The 18,552-nt window shown below is 38.2% G+C and overlaps 1 protein-coding gene across 1 annotated transcript; it reads left to right on the top strand.

Annotated features, from left to right (window-relative positions):
* The first annotated feature begins 14,993 nt into the window (after positions 1-14,993).
* Positions 14,994-16,523, top strand: LOC124636089 (alpha-(1,3)-fucosyltransferase C-like). The gene is made up of 2 exons (XM_047172040.1): positions 14,994-15,979; positions 16,229-16,523. Exons 1-2 carry the CDS (start codon positions 14,994-14,996, stop codon positions 16,521-16,523), a joined length of 1,281 nt encoding a protein of 426 aa, XP_047027996.1.
* Positions 16,524-18,552: the final 2,029 nt, after the last annotated feature.

Genomic DNA, 18,552 nt, shown 5'->3' with positions numbered 1-18,552 from the left:
TTATATGTTTTATTTCTTTCCAACTAGCTTCCGCCCGCAGTTTCACCCTCGTCTCGAGATAACTGCTTCCCGTTGCGCTGGTGACAAAATGTCATTCTGTGTTCTATACCATTATGCCGAGTCTAAGCTATCTCCTCTCAAATTTTCAGCTAGAGTTGTAAGTAGTGTGAGTAACACGCTGTTGATTTTCATTCGTACCAAATTCAAGGAGGTTGACATAAAATACGTAATTAATCAATTGGATTTACGGTATAAAGGAAATAGCTGATATGTGCTGATTTTTTGTTCTTGTAATATAATATTATTTCAAAGTTAACCCAATTTTATGAATGAAATTTGAGAATGATCGTTGCGTATGCTTGCTTCCAGTCTAACCGGATTCAGCTGAGTACCAGTGCTTTACAAGAAGCGACTGCCTATCTGACCTCCTCAACCCAGTTACCCGGGCAACCCGATACACCTTGGTTAGACTGGTGTCAGACTTACTGGTTTCTGACTACCCGTAGCGACTGACAGCCGGGACCTACAGTTTAACGTGCCATCCAAAACACAATCAATGGTGTCTAAGATATACTTAGAAAGTACATACAAACTTAGAAAACTTGCATTGGTACATGCCTGACCTGGGATCGAACCCGCGCCCTCATACTTTAGAGGCTGATCCTTTACCCACTAGGCCACCACGACTTGGTGTAACTCTTATATGGTGTTCTAATTTTCGCACATTTTTATTACATTTATTTTGTTTGAAAAAAATATTTTCTGTTTTATTTTTACTTATTATTTTTTTTCTTTGTGCTAATCGACATATATATTTTAACCAGTTTATAAACGTATTTAATTTGATGCGATTAGGTACAAAACACCCGATGTACAGATTATAATGTCAGAACACCTTTTCACACACGGTCGGTTAGCCCCATGGTAAGTTATTAATTAACTTGTGTTATGGGTGCTAACACAACTGATAAATTACATTTAGCTACATATTTATAAATACATATTGTAACACCCAGACCACGGCCAACAAGCATGCTCATCACACAAATGTCGACCGAACCGGGAATCGAACCCGGGACCTCAGGTTCGGCAGTCCGGATTAGCCAAGTGCAAACAAGCAAATATACATAAACTCCGTCTTCATACGACTATATCAGGCAGTAGATTAGCCATGAAACATTCAGGGAGGAAACGCCACCGATACATATGTCTGCACGACGGATGCGTCCGCTGTCTGACCCCCCTTCCTCCGGAACTGGCCCCCGACTACGCCGTAGCGCTACGGCTACGGCTACGACGTAGCGCTACGCGTTATCGTAGTAATGTTGCTACGGTTATTATTTATTAGGTTGTATTGTCGGTTTTTGTGGTTTTCTTTTGAGGAATGAAATGCTGAATAAATGAATCACAGAAACGACTGTCTACTCAATATTTGGTAATTGAAATCTTTATAGTACGATTTTGCTTCAAATTTGGCAGTAGTAGGTTTCTGAAAAAAAAAATTTTTTAACATTTGATGTCAACAATTTTGACCCTAAAAAAGTCGCAAGAGATGTATATCAAATTCTAATACACATCATCATCATCATCATCTCAGCCATAGGACGTCCACTGCTGAACATAGGCCTCCCCCTTTGATCTCCACAGATACCTGTTGGAAGCGACCTGCATCCAGCGTCTTCCGGCGACCTTTATAAGGTCGTCTGTCCACCTCGTTGGTGGACGTCCTACGCTGCGCTTGCTAGTCCGTGGTCTCCACTCCAGCACTTTTCGGCCCCATCTGCCATCTGCTCTGCGAGCAATATGGCCTGCCCATTGCCACTTCAACTTGCTAATCCGGTGGGCTATATCGGTCACTTTGGTTCGTCTACGGATCTCCTCGTTTCGGATTCGATCACGTAGAGAAACACCGAGCATAGCCCTCTCCATAGCTCGTTGAGCGACTTTGAGCTTTGAGATGAGGCCGATAGTGAGAGACCACGTTTCGGTGCCGTAAGTCATCACTGGTAACACACATTGGTTGAAGACTTTCGTCTTGAGGCACTGAGGTATGTCGGACGAAAAGACATTGCGTAGTTTCCCGAACGCTGCCCAGCCGAGTTGGATTCGGCGGTTGACCTCTTTCTCGAAGTTGGACCTACCTAATTGGACTACTTGTCCTAGGTAGATATATGAGTCAACAACTTCGAGTACCGAGCTTCCAACAGAGACTGGGGTGGGCTGAACATGGACATTTGACATAATTTTCGTCTTGTCCATGTTCATTTTCAGGCCCACCCGTTGTGAAACTCGGTCGAGGCCCTCGAGCATCATACTGAGTTCCTCCATCGACTTTGCCATGACTACGATGTCGTCGGCAAACCGAAGGTGAGTGATGTATTCGCCGTTGATGTTGATGCCAAGTCCTTGCCATTCCAGGAGCTTGAAGGCGTCTTCCATTGCGGCAGTAAACAGTTTCGGGGAGATTACGTCCCCCTGTCTTACGCCTCTTCTCAATGGAATCGGCTTCGTGCTATGCTCCTGTACTCGGACCGACATGGTGGCGTTATTATACAAACACTTCAACACCTCGATGTACCGATAGTCAATATGGCATCGTTGGAGTGACTCAAGTACCGCCCATGTTTCCACCGAATCAAAGGCTTTCTCATAGTCCACAAACGCTAAGCATAATGGCAAGTTATACTCCTCGGTCTTCTGTATAACTTGCCGCAGCGTATGGATGTGGTCTATGGTACTAAAGCCTCTTCGGAAACCGGCTTGTTCGGGAGGCTGGAAGTCATCAAGCCTGTGCTCGAGACGGTTCGTGATAACCCTTGAAAACAGCTTATAAACATGGCTTAGAAGTGTGATGGGTCTGTAGTTCTTCAATAGGCTGTTGTCACCTTTTTTGAAGAACAACACCACCACACCCCTGCTCCATGCTTCAGGCGTTTTGCCCTCGGACAGGACGCAGTTAAAGAGCTTCTGGAGGACTTTAAGTGCCGGTGTTCCACCCGCTCTCAGAAGCTCTGAAGTGATTCCGTCCTCACCCGGCGCCTTGTTGTTCTTAAGCTGCTTCAGGGCCATCCTAATCTCGTACAGACTGATGTCCGGGATATCTTCGGTATAATGTCGGGACAGCTTGGCTCTTGGATCTCCTGCCAAGCTGTCAACGGACTTTGCGACCGAAGTGTATAACTGTCCATAGAACCTCTCGATCTCGCCTAAAACCTCTGCCTTGGTCGACGCTATGCTGCCATCCTCCCGTTTCAGCTTAGTCATCTGGCTTTGCCCAATAGACTTGTCCTTTGCGAACACTTTGGAGCCTTGGTTTCGCTGTATGGTCTCTTTAACACGATTCGTATTAAAGAGACGCAGATCGTGTCGCAAGGATTTGGATATTCGTCTATTGAGCTGCCTATATGACTTCGCATCATGGGAAGACTGCAACTGTAGCAAGCGTCGTTCAGCCATGAGGTTTAAGGTTTGCTCGGTTAGTTTTTGAGGCCTATTTTTACGGCAGGGTCTAAAAAACTTAGACCCTACCGTGCGGACAGTTTCCACTAGTCCGTCGTTGATCTCGTCCACTGACACTAAGTTCTCAAGGCAAGCAAAGCGATTAGAGAGCTCGAGTTGAAAGCTTTCCGGGTTTTGAATATGGGACCGAGTAGGTCGGAGCGTAGACTTCATCAGACTGGACCTTTCAAGTTTAACATTGATATTCAGTGAGGCTCTTACGATTCGGTGATCGCTTCCGGTTTTTACCCTGTTGATCACAGAGACATCACTGAATATCCGTCTCTTGTCGGTCATGAAGAAGTCTATCTCGTTTCTCGTGAAACCATCGGGACTCAACCAGGTCCATTTCCTGTGAGGCGGCTTCTGGAAGAAAGAGTTCATCATGAAGAGTTCCTCTTTCTCCAGAAAGTCAGCCAGCCTCTGTCCCCTATGGTTCCGTTGCCCATATCCAAATTGCCCCACTCTCAACTCATCACCGCTTTTCTTGCCCAACCTAGCGTTAAAATCCCCCATAACAACAGTGAAGTGGGTTTTGGAACTATGTATGGCCCTACTTACGTCCTCATACATAGTCTCCACCTCATCATCGGAGTGTGACGAGGTCGGTGCGTATACCTGAATGACCTTCAGCGAATATCTTTCGGATATTCTGAGTATTAGGTATATCACCCTGTTCGACACACTGTCGATGGTTGTTATGTTGCTTACGAGGGACTTGTGAACGAGAAACCCGACACCACCTTGGGACTTTTGGTCTCCCTCCCGGTAGTAGAGCAAGTTACCAGACTTCAGGGTTACGGTGTCCTCTCCCTCTCTACGGACTTCGCATAACCCCATAATGTCCCAATGTAACTTGCTCAACTCCTCTTCCAGCTCGCAGATCTTTTCGTCAGTCCTCAATGTGCGTATGTTGTGTGTTACCAGGGCCAGTCGTCGTGGGGGTGGGTAGCCGGATCTCTTCCGGAGATTCTTAGCACCCCCTGCTCCGCCGTTACCTTGACCGCTACCCGCGCCAGGGATAGCGGAGCTGCCGGGGACTGGGGGCCTGGTTTCTGTGCTTCTCATTGGGGGGTAATTGCCTTTAATCGCCACGCTTGGCAGGCGGGTTGGCGATCGCAGTGAGGGTATGCAGTACGCGGAGGACGCTGCTGCCCGACCTCCGGTTTGTCCCTTAGTCGCCTCTTACGACACCCACGGGATGATTTGGGGGGAGCGCAATTCTAAGCCGGCGTCCCACGGCAAAATACACAACAAAAACATTATTCACGATAAAAATACAGCTCCATACTTCAATCTCTATAACAACATCGTATTAACCTTAACTGAATTCAAAACCATAATCTAATCCCGTAACTTTTTATTAACTGAAAAGCAACAAAACAAGACATTAAAACTCGAACCTTGAATGCTAACAGATATTTTTAAACAACGTTACGCATTTTGAAAAGTTATTAATGTCGCTCGTAGCGGAAACTCCGCGGGCGGAAGTGGCCGGCGGCCATATTGTTGCGGTGAACTTCCGGCGCCGACGCCACTTGTCTCCAGCAAGTTAGCGTTACAGCACTTTAACATGTTTTTAAAGTTCTTTGATGTTCAAGCTTTGAATATATGATGATCTTTTTCCTAAGTACGGCGATATGCAAGATTTTTTAAATCTAATGTAGAAAATGGTATTAAATTATTATTCTTAAAATAGTTTATTATTCACAATTACAGCTTTTATTTTGAACATTTTTGAAAAAAATCTAACCTACCTTTTAATCGTACACAGTGGGTTCCAAACAAATCCTTTCAACATTTGAGTGATTAAATTTTAAAAAATCATTTATGCTAGATTAGTACAAGTTCGTTTATATAAATGTCGCAGGCATATGATAAAAACGGGGATTTGATCAATTCCCTAAGGGATTTGACTTTGTCATTTCACTGAACCAATTTAGGGATTTGTTCAATTCACTAGATTTGTTTAGGGAAAAGATAAAATCGTGTTGTTATTTTAACATCCTCCGTGATTTGATGAAATCCCTTAGGGAATTGATCAAATCCCCGTTTTTATCATATCCCTGTGACATAAATACTATTCATGTTATTTACAAATAAATATTTACATCAAAAAGCTAAAATAAGCTTATATATATATATAAACAACCTTTTTAAACTAACTTCCGAGTGTTTACATGATTTTATAAAAGCTTTCTTCGTCAGCTTTTACAAAAATGTATCTTTATTAAGTAAACAAATTGATTGAAGTATCCATAACAATCAATAGGATACTATGAATAATTTAATAGAACTTTAATCTCAAGTCAAAAAGTGGTCGTGGTCTAGTGGATAAAGAACCGACCTCTCAAGTATGAGGGCGCGGGTTCGATTCCAGGTCAGGCAAGTAACTGTTCTAAGTTTGTTTGTACTTTCTAAGTATATCTTGGACACCAATGACTGTGTTTCGGATGGCACGTTAAACTGTAGGTCCCAGCTGTCGTTACGGATAGTTAGAAGCCAGTAAGTCTGACACCAGGCTAACAAAGGGGTATTGGGTTGCCCGGGTAACTGGGTTGAGGAGGTCAGATAGGGCAGCCGCTCCTTGTAAAACACTGGTACACAGCTAAATCCCGTTAGCCTGGAAGCCGACCCCTACATAGTTGGGAAAAGGCTCAGGAGATAATGAGAACTTCAATCTGAATCACCACCCAACCATATTACTATTACTGTTACAGCCTTTTTATCGTCCCACTGCTGGGCATAGGCCTCCTCTCACACGGAGAAGGATTGAGCGTTAATCACCACGCTTGCTCAATGCGGGTTGGTGATTTCAGACTTTATAGTCCAGGTTTTCTCAAGATGTTTTCCTTCACCTTTTTACCAGCCATTGGTGTCCTTGAAGTAATTAGAAAGTACATACAAACTTAGAAAAGTTGCATTGGTACTTGCCTGAACTGGAATCGAACCCACGCCCTCATACTTGAGAGGTTAGCTCTTTACCCACTAGGCCACCACGACTCAAGCTAGTAAGCCCATAAAAACTTAAAAACAATATCACAATCACATCATGTACTCAAAACAAAAGGGTCGAAGGTAAAAGCTAACTTCGAATAGGGTAGCGTACAAAACAAGCGGTCATGCGCCAATTTATGAATGATGTCGTGTGGCAAGCTAAAAAGCTGTCTCGGTAATTTCATTGTGTCTTGCCGACGCGGAGAGGAGTGCTCGCTGTAGCGATACCAAAACAATATTTAGGTAAATACAAAAAGAGCTATTTGTTTTTTTTTTTCGTATTTAACAAGTATGATTGCTGTAATTTTGTTTTTTTTTTTGTTGTAAACTTTATTTACCTCAAAATCTGAACAGTGTACATTATATTTTAAAATAAGCTAGATCTACAATTACATTAAAAAATGTATTTGTGTATAGGTATATTATTAAGAGGTGAAGATTTGGGGTTTTGACAAAGTTAAAGGGAGTAATCTGTCTGTGGAGCTATATAAAATCAATTTAAAAAAAAAAACTACAAAAAACCATTGTCATTTGCTATGTCTATGTGTGTGTGGGAAGTGACGTGGATAAAATCGATTTGACCCATCAAACTATATTTATCATTTTTTGTTAGTATTAAACGAATTTATTTTTTTAATCTGTATTTCAATTAAAGACAAGACAGGATATGAAATAGAACTTAGCTGACCCTAAATATTTCTTTTAGTTTTTCTTTCAATGTATATTTATGTGATGTTTACATTTTTTTATTTCAATACAAGGTATTAAGCAAACAAATATTATTTAATGATTTCTAGGAACATTTAGAATTATAAGGACGAGTTTAAATAATAAAGAAAAATAAAAACTTGTTATTGAATAGTTTGCTATTGTTAATAGAACTAAACTGTAAAAAAATGTATTTGTACCAACCTTAAAATAAACATAAAAATGTTTTTAATATAATAATGTAATCATGTAATAATAATGCAATGTTATAGATGTGAATTAGTTTTTAAAACTATTATTTTTTATTGAAGACTTGTTATATTTATCTGTTGTCGCTACACGGCTTCCCATCCCGTCACAACTGAGTTACCGTTCATTGACAACGTAATGCACTGCGTACATCGTTTATTGCTCAAACAACTCACTTAGCGTACTAGCTTCTATCGACTAGCTTGTTCTAGTATACGAATACCTCTAAGAGTCCGTTCAGACAGACCGACTCGGAGAGGAGAGCAAATTCTTAACACTTTGAATATCGAGTACTTAGTATTTGTAGTAAGGTTTATTTTTGCATGTGCACTGCTTATGTCTGTCATAAAGAATGCTCGAAGGCGCTTGGTGCGAAATATTAACATAAGCAGTGCACATGCAAAATTAAACCTTACTACAAATACTAAGTACTCGATTTTCAACGTTTTAAGAATTTGCTCTCCTCTCCATGACGGTCTATGTGAACGGATCCTTAGTTGTGTTTTAGGTTAAAAAAAATACGTGTCATCTCCAAAAGTGCTGGTGAATTAATGATTGTCAATAATACTTTGTGTTGTAAAGGTGAAGGGTTTATTTGTCTCTCTACTTATTTGAACGCTCTTATCTCAGGAACTAATGGACCAATTTGAAAAACTCTAGTACTCTTTACTAAAAGTAAAAAAAAATAATGGTATGCTTACATAATCACTTGAAATAATAAATAAACACACTGATATACACACTGATAGTTTTATCGCAAGTATAAATTAATACCAATAACATGAAACAGTTAACACAGAAATAAACGATCCTAAAACCCTCGAGACGGCACAAACTACAGTTAAGTTAGCATATAACTTAACTGGTCTATAAATAACGCGCACTTACACCGCTCATCTACCCGCAAACCGCTAATTAGGTGTTAAATCACTAAAAACGACTGAATCCCAACGTGAAAATGTGGACCCCAATGTTTACCGTGATTTACACTTGTGAATACTCTAACACAGAATATTAGGGTCTAAACACTGTGATACGAGAAAGCGGAAAAAAACGACAGTAAAAATATCAATATCAGATTTGTACGTAAATAACCATATTTTCAGGAACTTATTATATTTTCGCATTAGTAGATTTATAACAACAGTTGTAGCTAAAAACTATTTCGATTTAGCTTTTGCATCCAAATCAGTTGCTTTTTGAGCAGACTAACGTAAATTGTGGTAGCTAAAATACCCTGTTTTCAAATAAACTCGTTGGCAGTATAAATAAAAGACTAGGGTAAGTTTCAGGTGATCGGTCCTGTATTGTTGATGGGGAATCGGTGCAAAACACTTTTATTAAAAGGTAAGCAAAACCCTTTAGACGACATACAAGCACCTCATGATACTGAATTGTAATTTTAACACGCTTTCATTTGGTCGAACTGTGATATCCTCCTAGCCGATTATCTGCTACGGCGACTGTTCTTATGTAAGGTGATTAGCCAACAGCGCAGGACATATTATAGTGCACAAGCATTTGCGCAGACACAACTGCACTCACTATTCCTCCATTCTCTTAGCCCGATGAGACGGCAATCCGACACGACCGGAGAGAGATCAGGCGCAGGACCGACATCGCTTTGTGGGTTTTAGAAGACACACAAAGCTGCTCGTAGCCTGGAAGTTGGTGATTGATACACCCGTACATCGGAGTGCAGCCCGACCTGTATGTAACTATGCAATGAAAAGTATTAACAAATTCAATCTTCCTCCAAGAAAGTCGTCATGAAAATTGACAGCTAAGTATATCTTTATAATATGGTACTGTCAAACTGGAATAATAATGGAACCGGAAGATATGTACTGGAACTCAACGATGGAAAATTATATAATAGCTATGTTTTTTTAGAAAGGCCTTATAATGAACTTGACCATTATGTTTTGCTTTTATGAGAGCGGGTTTTTCTAGTGTTTTTTAGGGTTCCGTACCCAAAGATTAAAACGGGAACCTAGTGTTTTCGCTCCTCTGTCCGTCCGTCCGTCTGTTACCAGGCTGTATCTCATGAACCGTGATAGTTAGAGAGTTGAAATTTTCACAGATGATGTATTTCTGTTGCCGCTTTAACAAAAAATACTGAAAACTAGAATAAAATTAAATTTTGGGGGGCTCGCATACAACAAATATGATTTTTTTGCTCATTTTTGCTCTGGTGCGGAACCCTTCGGGTTCGGTTTTTTAACTATTAATTTATTAAGACTGGAGTTCAATCGTAACATAAGTAGTAGAAAAAAGGTTAAGTTACAAGAGTATTTAGAAAAAATCAGATTGAACAAATAAAAACGCTACCGCTTATGACCCAACCCGCTGCCATATAAACACGGTCCTGTCTCCCAGTGGTCGCGGTCGACTCGCCCAAATGGAATTGAAACTGTGACAATCCAGTTTGCACCATCCACTTTTTCTTTACACCACCTCCGTTTGATTGAGTTCGTATTACTTTGTGCTGACGTCAAACGGGTCTAGCTTAGTTCTAGACTGAGAATCGATATGCGAGACAATGGGTTTTCAGGAGATATATGTCTGTATGTATATTTTCCTTTATTTGAATGGTTCAATGGCCCATGGCATTTAAAATAAACGAGGGAATTATCGTTTGAGTACTGCCAATCGCATTCTTTTGCAGAGAACAAAGGAAGTATGGTCTGCGTCTGTTGAAATAGCAAATTCTAATCTAATACTATTAGAGCATTTATCCTCCGAAACCACTGAACCGATTTGAAAAAATATTTCACTGATTAGAAGCTAGACTTTAACCACTCAAACGTCCGTGGATAGCACGGTATCCAAGAAATAAGTAGCTCATACGCCCATGGATACCATAGTATCCAAAGAGACGAGTCTGTTGTGCTTAACTCCAACTATAAGATAATCTGTCAAAACTCACTAAAAACTTAGTAGTTTAGTGCGTTTTGACAGATTATCTTATGTACAATTTTATAAATATGTAAGTACTCTAAAATAATCATCAGTAAAGCGACTGTAGGTACCTATATGTGTTGGTCGGGATCGCTTAATACCGTCTACTGGACTACAAGTAGTAAGTAAACTTCAAAAAATGACTACCTTTTAATGCACTTTAATTTGTGAATAAATTTATGAAATGGTACCTTGTAGAACAAGATTAACTATATTACATTGAAACACAAATCGATTGAGTCAATAACCCACAAATACGTCGATCTGTCCTTAGAATACAAACTAGTTACTGGTTCCCTCACAAGTCAGCTGAGACAAACGGAAAGTCAAACAAACAAATTCTTGACCTAAACCAAACAACGGACGTTGATCCTCCGGGCCGTATACACTAATGGATAATCTATACTATCTATATTAATATAATAAACAGAAAACTTTTTTTTTGCTTGTTTGTTTGTACCTGGCTCCAAAACTACTACCGATTAGGAAAATTCTTTCATTGTTGGATATGTTATGGACCATGTGATTAATTCGGGCATTATTTATAATGCCCGAGCATTATGAATAATGTCTAGCTTTATCGGGCCAAGTGATTAATAACTATCTTAACTTCATTATTTATCACATTGCACGGGCATTATTATATTGCTACATGATAGTTGGGCAATTTGATAATAAAGCTATATTTTATATGGTGCGAAAGTGGCAGTTGTTCTAATAAATAAATCCTGTTACTTGCTACATATTTTATGATTATTGTTTTAAATTATATGTTTTATTTTAATGGGAAATTATAAGTCTAGCCACAAAATTATTAATTGGGCAATTGTCATCTAATTTACTAACTCGGCCTCGTTTTTCTTAATCTCATTTTTCTTGGCTCGTTTTTTTTTTATGGTAGAATTTAATTTGGATTCAAAACATTGTATTAAAAACTGAACTTAGTGACGAAAACGAATCGCTGCAAAACCGACTCCACGTAGTCTTGTCTGCCCTACCCCTAGAGTGCAATTCAAAACCGCGTAGGCGCGGAGGGGCGAGGCGGCCTGCGAGCTGAGGCGCAGGTAGTTGCAGCGCTCGCCGCCGCGGCTGAGGCTGGCCGGCTCGGCCGGCCAGCAAGCCGAAGCTGCGGTGGTGAGCGTGAAAACCATCTGCGACGATAAGCTCGCATGGGACCGCCGGAGCCGTGACAGAAGCCATGCTTGCTGCATGTTGCATGCTTACTTCTATGCTCTGTCAATTGATATGGGATGTGTTATATTTAGTTTATTTTAAGTTAAATGTCAATAACAATAAAAAAATGAATTTAAATTTGTTTGTATTACTTTGCCCAAAAGGTCACGGGCAATATGTATAGTGCCCGGTCAATTTGATTGTTTGCATAATTATTATCAAATTGCACTCTCATATTGGGCATTATTCATAATGACCGGGCATTATGTATACTGCCCAATTTATCACTTGGTCCATAACAGATACACTCTTCTCAATATAAACTATATTTTATCTCAGTTCAGGACGTAAGTGAAAAATGGCTAGTAATATTTATGAAATATGTGATATGATATGATCATGTGACTTAATTTTTTCGATAAACCTTCGTCTTACGGCAGATTTTCAATAATCGGTCGGACAACTTTTCACACACGGTCGGTTAGCCCCATGGTAAATTATTAATTAACTTGTGTTATGGGTGCTAGCACAACTGATAAATTACATTTAGCTACATATTTATAAATACATATTGTAACACCCAGACCACGGCCAACAAGCATGCTCATCACACAAATGTCGACCGAACCAGGAATCGAACCCGGGACCTCAGGTTCGGCAGTCCGGCATGGTGACCATTGCGCCATCGAGGTCGTCAACGTTCGTCAGTCGGTTTAACTTATTTTCTATACAAAAGCTATCAAAATATCAAACATATTCTTCAGATAAGCTATATCTGGCGATTAAAAAACGGCCTATAGTAACGAGTTTATTTAAAAATCCCAAATATCAGGATGACTTTCTCTAAATATGTCTTGAACATAAGAAAATGTTAAACCATTATTATAAAATAAGATATACATCATCAATTGAGCAGATGTTTCCCTAAACTGCAAAAAATACAATTGTAAAATCGATATGAAATAAAACAGAAATTATGTATAAGGTATTAAGTATACACTCATTATTAAAAGCTTTAAAACTAACAAAGCCAGAACAACACATCCAAAGCCATCTATTAAACATGTTCATTCAAATTATCAGCATCAAAAACGTATAATTTTAGATAAAAATCTCCAAGGGACTCTTAAAAAAGAGTGTCGTAAACATGATTTCTACCGTTTTTGCCGTACAAAGGTAAAGAAAACAATTATGGCCGGCATTGAGATCCGCTATTAAGTGCAGAGCACAAACGTATCAGAGCCAGTAATGGCGTACACTTCAAACACTGGGACTCAAAGAAATCATTATTCCGCGCGCTTCCTACGCGACCACTTGGAAATCTAGGGATGGGGATATGTCGATGTTTCGTGTTTACATAATTCGATCTTTTTTGGGATGGTTCAGTTGAGAGGGTAATGCATGTTTGTTCAATTTAAGAAGAATTTAATACAGAAATGAAATTTTAAAAGTTTTATTAAAATAACGAAATAATTAATTGCAAATACATTAATACCTATTTGTTTTAATAACATTATAAATTTTGTTTAATTTGAAATTCATATTCGTTTAACAACATACATACACTAGTTTTTTATACACAACATAATTTCGGTTAAGTAATTTTGTTATCGATAACACCTGTTAAACATTGAAAGGTATACAAAAACACCAAAAAAAAATCTAACTACTCAACAACATGTCCTGACAAAATCAAAAAAGCATATCGTGTTCCAACAATTAATTCCCAAAAAAAAAACTTCGATATAAAAGTATCGATATTGCGAAATCCCTAGAGCAGGTACGCTCCGCCGCGGGGTAACGAAGCTAATCTGTGCTCGAGTGTCGACAATTTGAAGCGTAACAACAGAAAATAAGCAAGTCTTGAGCCATGTTCAACTTAATCCGCGGTTTACCCAGATATTCTATGTAATGAATGCTGTTTATTGAGCTATCACCCACAATACCCTTTTAATTTGGGCAATTCTGCGTAATTTAAGCGTTTTGTTACTAATGATATCGGTTTGAAAATGTTTTGTTGGATGTCATATTTATGTTAAAAACGGTGATTCTGAATTTAATTCAATGAAAAGAATTATACTGTATATTGTATTACTACTGACTCTATTCAAACCTACCACTAACTCTATTTATCCTTATTGAGAGATTAAATGTCCTAAAAATTTTAATTTATTTTCAAAATAACAAGAACTAAACAGCGTACTAAAAAATGTTATGGTAAACTAACAAATCCATCATCATCTCCAGAGCCTTTTCCCAACTATGTTCCCCAGTCTAACCTGATGTAGCTGAGTACCAGTGTTTTACAAGGAGCGGCTGCCTATCTGACCTCCTCAACCCAGTTACCCGGGCAACCCAATACCCCTTGGTTAGACTGGTGTCAGACGGTTACGGGCTACTGACTACTCGTAACAACTGAGAAAGATGTTCAGTTACAGCCGGGACCTACAGTTTAACGTGCCAACCGAAACAGTCATTGGTGTCCAAGATATACTTAGAAAGTACATACAGACTTAGAAAAGTTGCATTGATACTTGCCTAACCTGGAATCGAACCCACGCCTTCATATTTGAGAGGTTGGTTCTTTACCCACTAGACCACCATGACTTCCCTAAAACTAACCAACAAACAAAAAAAAACAGAACTCATTACACTTCAGGCGAATTAAAAATACACAAATCTAAACATGATGAATGTACCTAACTCCAGAGAAACCAAATAAATCATACGAGCGACTAACTTACTGCCAAACAGTGTGGTAAGCGACAATATTAAAGCTTCCCGTAAAATATTTTTTCCCCATAAATTAAGGGAATGTAAGCGAGTTTTTCATATGCCAGTTTCGCTTGTATTACGCGAAATTAAACGCATAAATTACAACTGTACAACTTGAGGTGCATATATTGAATTTGGGCTCGCCTTAATCACATCGAGTGTATTATGCGAACACAGTTCTAACAATGAAGGTCTTTAAAACAATAGGGTCAAAGGATCTTGTATTTTTTTTATTTTCTATCTAAGATTTTTTGTCTACAAAAACCTAGGCCTAGCAGTTAGAAAAATAAATACCTAATAGTCTTATTTGATGCACATTTTAAGTTTATGTTGGTAATACTTGGAATTACTGCACCGAAGGAATATTTCACTACAACAAGACTGCTTTCAACGATTACCCTTCGATAGCAAAAAACAGGTAGCTCACACGTTCTAAATAAATCACTCCACAATGTTTACAAGTTCATTTGCGCAAACACACCGCAAAAACAAGAAACAAAACATTCCTTCGCTGAAAAATTCAAGAACTGTCAACGGATTCGTAAACAGGGAGATAAAAATGAAGTCAGATCCGCCCAGCGGTCAGTCTGTGACCAAACAGTGCCGTGGTTATGACCTAAGTCGCAAATTAAATGAAGAACAAAATACAGAAAACCAAAATGTACACGTATCACATAAAAGATATGATGTTCGTCGGGACTTGCAAGAAGAATCATCTAAAGGTCGCCTTATGTATCGTGTTTGGAATCATTGCTTTAGTAGTTCTAATCATTCCGCATGTGATGACGACGCATAAGTATATACACCACCGAAAACTTACGAGGTACGCGACAGACTTAAAGTATATACTCTTTTGGAGCAAATCGAAGCATCAGAGATCACGCTTAGCCCTAAATAAGCCGAGCGAATTTTTGCCAGGTCAGAAAATGTTCATCAACCAGAAATGCCCGCACATCAACTGTTATATAACATACAACAAGGACACATTAAATAACGCCGAAGATTTTGATGCAATAGTATTTGAAATAGATGACATTATCAAAGTGGATGTTAACTTCATCAATTTGACGAGATCTCCAGAGCAGTTATATATATTCAGATCATCAGAGACTCCGGAGAAACATCCATTATGTCACCATGATTTGGACGACTTTTTTAATTGGACTTGGACTTATAAGTTGAGTTCTGATATTCCTCAGCCTTTTTTAAATATCCATTACACCAATCATTCGATCATCGGGCCGGTTACGAAAATGAATTGGCAGACTAAAAAATTAAAGAGAAGTTCAAGTATCGCTAGTAAAATAAGGCATAAGAAAAAGGCTGTTGCTTGGGTGCTGACTAAGTGCAAACTGAAAACGAAACATCAAGATTTTATAAAGGAGTTTAAGAATGAAATAAGAGGATATAATTATACTTTGGATATTTATGGTCCATGTGGTAAAAAGAAATGTCCTGGTGGTAGTGCAATAAAATGTTATAAGATGTTAGAAAGGGAATACTACTTCGTTATAGTGTTGGAAGAGTATTTGACAGAAGATTATGTGACCGAGGTCATGGTCAGCGCGATGTCGCATCTAGTTATACCTATTGTTTTGGGACCGTCTGATTATTCCAAGTAAGTTTTCAGTTTTCTTTGATTATTATCAACTACACTTACTATTACTTAGCAATCAAATAAACTAATAGAAGTATTTTACAATCAAATATATTTGAACTTGTGCCAAACCGCACTAAATCCAAATAACATATAGTAAGCGCACAGGTAAACATAGATTAAAATATTGATTAAATTACTTACATAGACAAAGATGTAATTTTGGAATACTTAACATCATGCTAAGCATTATACAATGTTCTGTTTCAGTTTCTTACCTCCTGGCTCCTTCATCAACGTCCAGGCCTTCGACATGAGTAAACTAGGTGCACTGATAGACTACCTCATCAAAAACCCTGATATGTACGAATTTTTCTTTGATTGGAAGAAGTACTATTATTACACAGTAAGGCCTAGGACCCAGGTTTGTGATCTCTGCACCAAACTTAACGAATACAACGGTTCAAATGTCGTGAAGACGAATTTCCGAAAATGGTGGGATCCAGAATTTAAAGATGTCTGCCAAAGAATGAAGTTGTATAAGTATTTTAATACTGATGTTTGAGGGTTAATTTTATTACTTTATTTTTAAGTAGATTTAAGAAGACAGATTTTTAGCAACATTTGATATAGAAATTAACAGACTCGTGAAATATGTACATAAATTGAACATATTTTATGTAAAATAAATTCAGCACAGCTGAAAGTGTCAAAAAATCTGAAAAAAGTGAAAAATTATATAATTTTTCATCAAATAGCATGTTATTTAATGAGATATCAGTAGAAGTGTGTAAATCTATTTGGTACTAATGGAACATAGATTTAATTTTTTAATTTATTACAATAAACATGTTTTACACAGATTTAATTTTCTCCTTTAGCAAAAATCCCATAGCCAACCATTTCTCCAACTGAACGTTTTTTTCTCACATTTCCTTTCAATTTTGCATTAAAAGGAGCGCCGATATCAGTCGTTTGGGCCACATCTGTGATCGACGTCTCCCTACTGAGATTTTTTATTGAATACTTTTTAGCCTTCTTTATACAATGAGATGGGAGCCATCTATCTTCTTTACATTCAACGTTTTGTGTGTCTTATTTTGTTTTGATTGTATTGTCATGGTAAACTGGAATTTGAATGGTTTGTTGCGATGGCTGGCTTCGCTGATATTTTTAACCGACTTCCCAAAAAGGAGGGAGTTATCAAATCGTTTTTTATTCAGTTTTTAGTAAAGTACCTACTATTTTAGTTTGTTTTAAATGTTGGGCAGGATATATTTAATACTATAATGTAGCTATATAGTTATCTAAAACACGTAGGAGCTGTAGAAAGTTTTTGACATTCAAAAAAGCTGATCTTAGGGTGCTTACATAAAGAAACAGGTTTCCGGTACAGACAAACCTGTACGGGTAGGTACCGATCAGTGCAGGTATAATATTTCAATACAATCCTATTCACTCACTTATAAAGAAATAGGTAAGCTTACCTGTTTCTTTTACCTGTTTCTTTATAAGTGGGATTGTATTGAAATATTATACCTGCACTGATCGGTACCTACCCGTACAGGTTTGTCTGTACCGGAAACCTGTTTCTTATTAAAACTATCGGATATTCAGCGAGTAATGTTTTATTTCACCATAGACAATATAGACACAGAGTATAGAGCACAGAGTATAGATCGACTAACACAATATAGTCTATTATTATTTGGTTACTATGTATAAATAACATTTCTTTATGTAACTCTTAGATTTTGTTATTTTGCATGTCATAAAGCAAGACACGGTTTGAATCACTTTCACTTATTTAGCACTGGTTTGGTGGATTATCGACAAACAATCGCTATAATAACATCCTTACATAAGATCACAATGCACAGGACTTTGGCATACAAATATTATTTAATCTCAATTTAACATTGGAGGCTTTATAATAAATTGCAAGCGAGCGACTCATCCATTATGGCCACAAATAAATACCACATTACAGGGTGACCACGTCAGCTGTAATTAAGTGGATTGCCTCGATAATTTATAAGTTAAGGATGCATATGAAAATCATTTTTGAAAGAATATTTATAATTTAGTCATCAATCCAACTATTAACATGAACAGATAAAATTGTTTGATATACCAAATTAGCGGTGATGTACAACTAAAACTACATGTACCTGCATATCTTAATCCTATTTTATTGTCTTCCTCATCACAATATTACCTTTTTCATGATTAATAATTCAAATGAAGTAAAACTCCAGTATGTTTCTACACCGACTTCACAGCATGCTGTCACCGAAGGAAATAACGATGATAAACTCTGGAACCTGTCCCAAAATGCTACAAACTCTGAGTCATCCTACCGGGATGATATCAGGAGCAGCAACTTTGTGCCCAATCGGTCACTTGGGAAGCAATCAGTTATTTAATGCTATCCGCAGTTTCAGCTCACCGTTAAGGGTGAATGTTTGAGGGATGATGCCGGAAATCGGTGACGTAACATAAGGATACTTACTCCGAATTTAAAGATCTATGCCTGTTCTTAAAGTTGGTTCAATAATGAAAGGAAACTATGATTAAAAAAGAAATTATAAGTA

This window comes from Helicoverpa zea, chromosome 13 (genome assembly GCF_022581195.2).
Source record: "Helicoverpa zea isolate HzStark_Cry1AcR chromosome 13, ilHelZeax1.1, whole genome shotgun sequence".
NCBI classification, from domain to species: domain Eukaryota; kingdom Metazoa; phylum Arthropoda; class Insecta; order Lepidoptera; family Noctuidae; genus Helicoverpa; species Helicoverpa zea.
The sequence above is the reverse complement of the archived record's forward strand: the minus strand, read 5'-3'. Positions and strand labels throughout refer to the sequence as shown.